The 2,548-nt window shown below is 36.0% G+C and overlaps 1 protein-coding gene across 1 annotated transcript; it reads left to right on the forward strand.

Moving 5' to 3' along the window:
* Nucleotides 1-397: 397 nt before the first annotated feature.
* LOC122645037 lies at nucleotides 398-2,305 on the forward strand. The gene is made up of 4 exons (XM_043838392.1): nucleotides 398-514; nucleotides 1,149-1,406; nucleotides 1,504-1,576; nucleotides 1,833-2,305. The coding sequence occupies exons 1-4, from the start codon at nucleotides 398-400 to the stop codon at nucleotides 2,303-2,305; spliced, it is 921 nt and encodes a 306-aa protein (XP_043694327.1).
* The last annotated feature ends 243 nt before the right edge of the window (nucleotides 2,306-2,548 follow it).

Here is a 2,548-nt window from a genome sequence, read left to right on the forward strand (position 1 = left end):
CAGGTTAGCTTATAATCTTTTAGAAAATTTTGTTGAAGGGGAAAGAAGAGTACTATGAGAATTACTGATTGCAGGTGTTTTTGTATGTCAGGCAAATCCTAAATGGGCAAAGTTCAAGAAGTATGGTCTCCCACAATGGCCAAAACTGTGCATTATATTTGGAGACACTTATGCAAGTGGTGATGGGAATGTGAGTAGTCATAATGCTTTGTCATCAAATGTTGACTCAAGGAGTACGGAGAATATGGATGAGGAGATTGGGGACTCTAGTGATGCTAAGGAAGTCGATCCATATGTAGACTCTGAACCTGAAGCTACCCCCATACATACACGAACCCATAATCATAATAGGACTCCAAATACATAGAGAAAAAGAAGGGAAAACTCTGATTTATCAATGGCTTCCAAGGCCATTCAAGTGATGGTCAAATCAAGGTTGGAGAGGGATGCTAGTTTGTCTACCACATCCAGGAATACTGCTGAAATGCAATTTAGCATTGCTAATGCCTTAGAGGTACTAGAGACAGTCAACAAGTTGATGAAGAATTATATGAGAAGGCAGCTGTCAAGATAATGGCAGACCCGCAATGGAGAGAGGCTTTCATTTCATGCTCAGCACACCTCAAGATCATATTTCTTAGACTTCTTTAATCATTGATATCATGTTCCTTTTTTAATGGTGGATGACTGTAATCGTACAATTTCGTACAATTTAATTATGTCGGATGTTTTTAATGGTGGATGACTGTAATGGTACAATTTAATTTTGTTGGATGTTTTTAAGGGTGGATGATTGTAATCATATATGTTGGATGCTTGCTATAATTTCTACATGCTTGATGACTTTCTTATTTGAGAATATATGCCTAATTTTTCCTTCATTAGATTCTAATATTTTATTGATTGATCGTATTTTACATGACACTCTAGGATGTCTGGTGCAAACTTGGAAGAACTAGATAAGGAAGAAACTAAAGAAGATTTGGTTATGCACAAGAGAGTTCACCACACACTAGAGAGCCCATTCGTGATAGTATATCGACAGGCCCAGAACGTGTACGTGAGTCTTGGAAGGTCATGTAGATAGGTGTTATGAATAATACAAAATGGAACAACATGTCTTCTTTAACCTCTGTACACTAATGCAGGAACGAGGATGGTTGGAAGATAGTCGATATGTTAGAGTTGACGAGCAGCTAGCAATGTTCATAACTATGGTTGGTCGGAACCAGCAGGTAAGAGATATAGCTGAACATTTTCAGCATTCATCAGAGACCATTGGTAGGCATTTTAATACAGTACTGGAGGCTTTCCTCAAGTTAGGAGAAGTTAACATAAGACCACCACCATTTGATAAGATTGCCCCAGAAATTGAGAATGATCCCAAAAAGTATCCTTTTTTCAAGGTAAGAACAATTTGAATGAAAATTTTACATTCATATTATCATTATTTATTTTACTGTGATACCTTTTTAATTCAGTGTATATGATGGATGGTATTAGGATTGTATTGGTGCTATCGATGAAACTCATATAGATGCACGTGTTCCTCTACACAAACAACACAGAACGTCATGTGTGCGTGTTCACATGACATGAAATTCACTTTTGTGAATAGTGGTTAGCAGGGATTCGCAAATGATTGTCGAGTATTTGCAACGGCACTCACGGATCCAACCTTACACTTTCCTCATCCTCCTCTAGGTAAATACAAAGCCGTTATCATTTAGTAATATTCAGTTGGTAGTATTATCACAATATTTTTTTTTTCTTTAATAAAAAGCATTATCAAAATATTATATTGATATAATCTTTCACCAATTATATTGTAGGCAAATATTACGTAGTCGATTCTGGATATCCATCTACTATAGGGTTTTTAACACCATTCAAGGGCCAACGGTATCATCTCCGAGATTTCAAGTCAAGAAGAGCGCAGACCGCTAAAGAACTTTTCAACCAAAGGCATTCGAGTGTTAGGAATGTTATTGAACGCAGTTTTGCTTCATTGAAACAACGGTTTCCTACACTAAGCAAAATGCCACGTTTTCCTCTTTCGACCCAAAGTCGTATCGTCATTGCATGTTATGCCCTACACAACTTCATTCGGGATGAACAAAAAGCTGACGCAAATTTTTCGTGGTTTGGAGATGATAACAATTTAGAGAGACCCCCTGATGATGATTTTATCCCACCTGAGTATGGTAATTCTAGCCAACAAAATAGGGCAAGAGAGATGGATGAATTTCGAAAGTACATTGCAAACGAGTTGGCTTCATCAAGAAACATGGCTCCAATTGAATGAAAATTAATCAATAGTTTTTTTGATGTGTAAGAACATTATGTTTAGTATTGGAATTATTTTTGGACATGTTGAAATTAGTGATATTTTCTCATTCATTTGTATTATGAAAATTATGCCAAGAGATGAGATTTTATGTAATTTGATAGAATTAGAAGAGAAAACTGTTTCTGTTAAAATGACAATCCATACATGTTTCTATTTCTTTGTATAGCAGAATCAAATTTTTACCATACAACATTTGTT

The sequence above is a fragment of the Telopea speciosissima genome, chromosome 11 (assembly GCF_018873765.1).
Source record: "Telopea speciosissima isolate NSW1024214 ecotype Mountain lineage chromosome 11, Tspe_v1, whole genome shotgun sequence".
NCBI classification, from domain to species: Eukaryota; Viridiplantae; Streptophyta; class Magnoliopsida; order Proteales; family Proteaceae; genus Telopea; species Telopea speciosissima.

Bases quoted from the DNA above. Each gene is read 5' to 3' on its own strand.
- LOC122645037 (XM_043838392.1), top strand. From the start codon at position 398: ATGGCTTCCAAGGCCATTCAAGTGATGGTCAAATCAAGGTTGGAGAGG. The intron at 515-1,148 runs GTACTAGAGACA...ACACTAATGCAG, and splicing joins GCATTGCTAATGCCTTAGAG to GAACGAGGATGGTTGGAAGA. The intron at 1,407-1,503 runs GTAAGAACAATT...GGATGGTATTAG, and splicing joins AAAAGTATCCTTTTTTCAAG to GATTGTATTGGTGCTATCGA.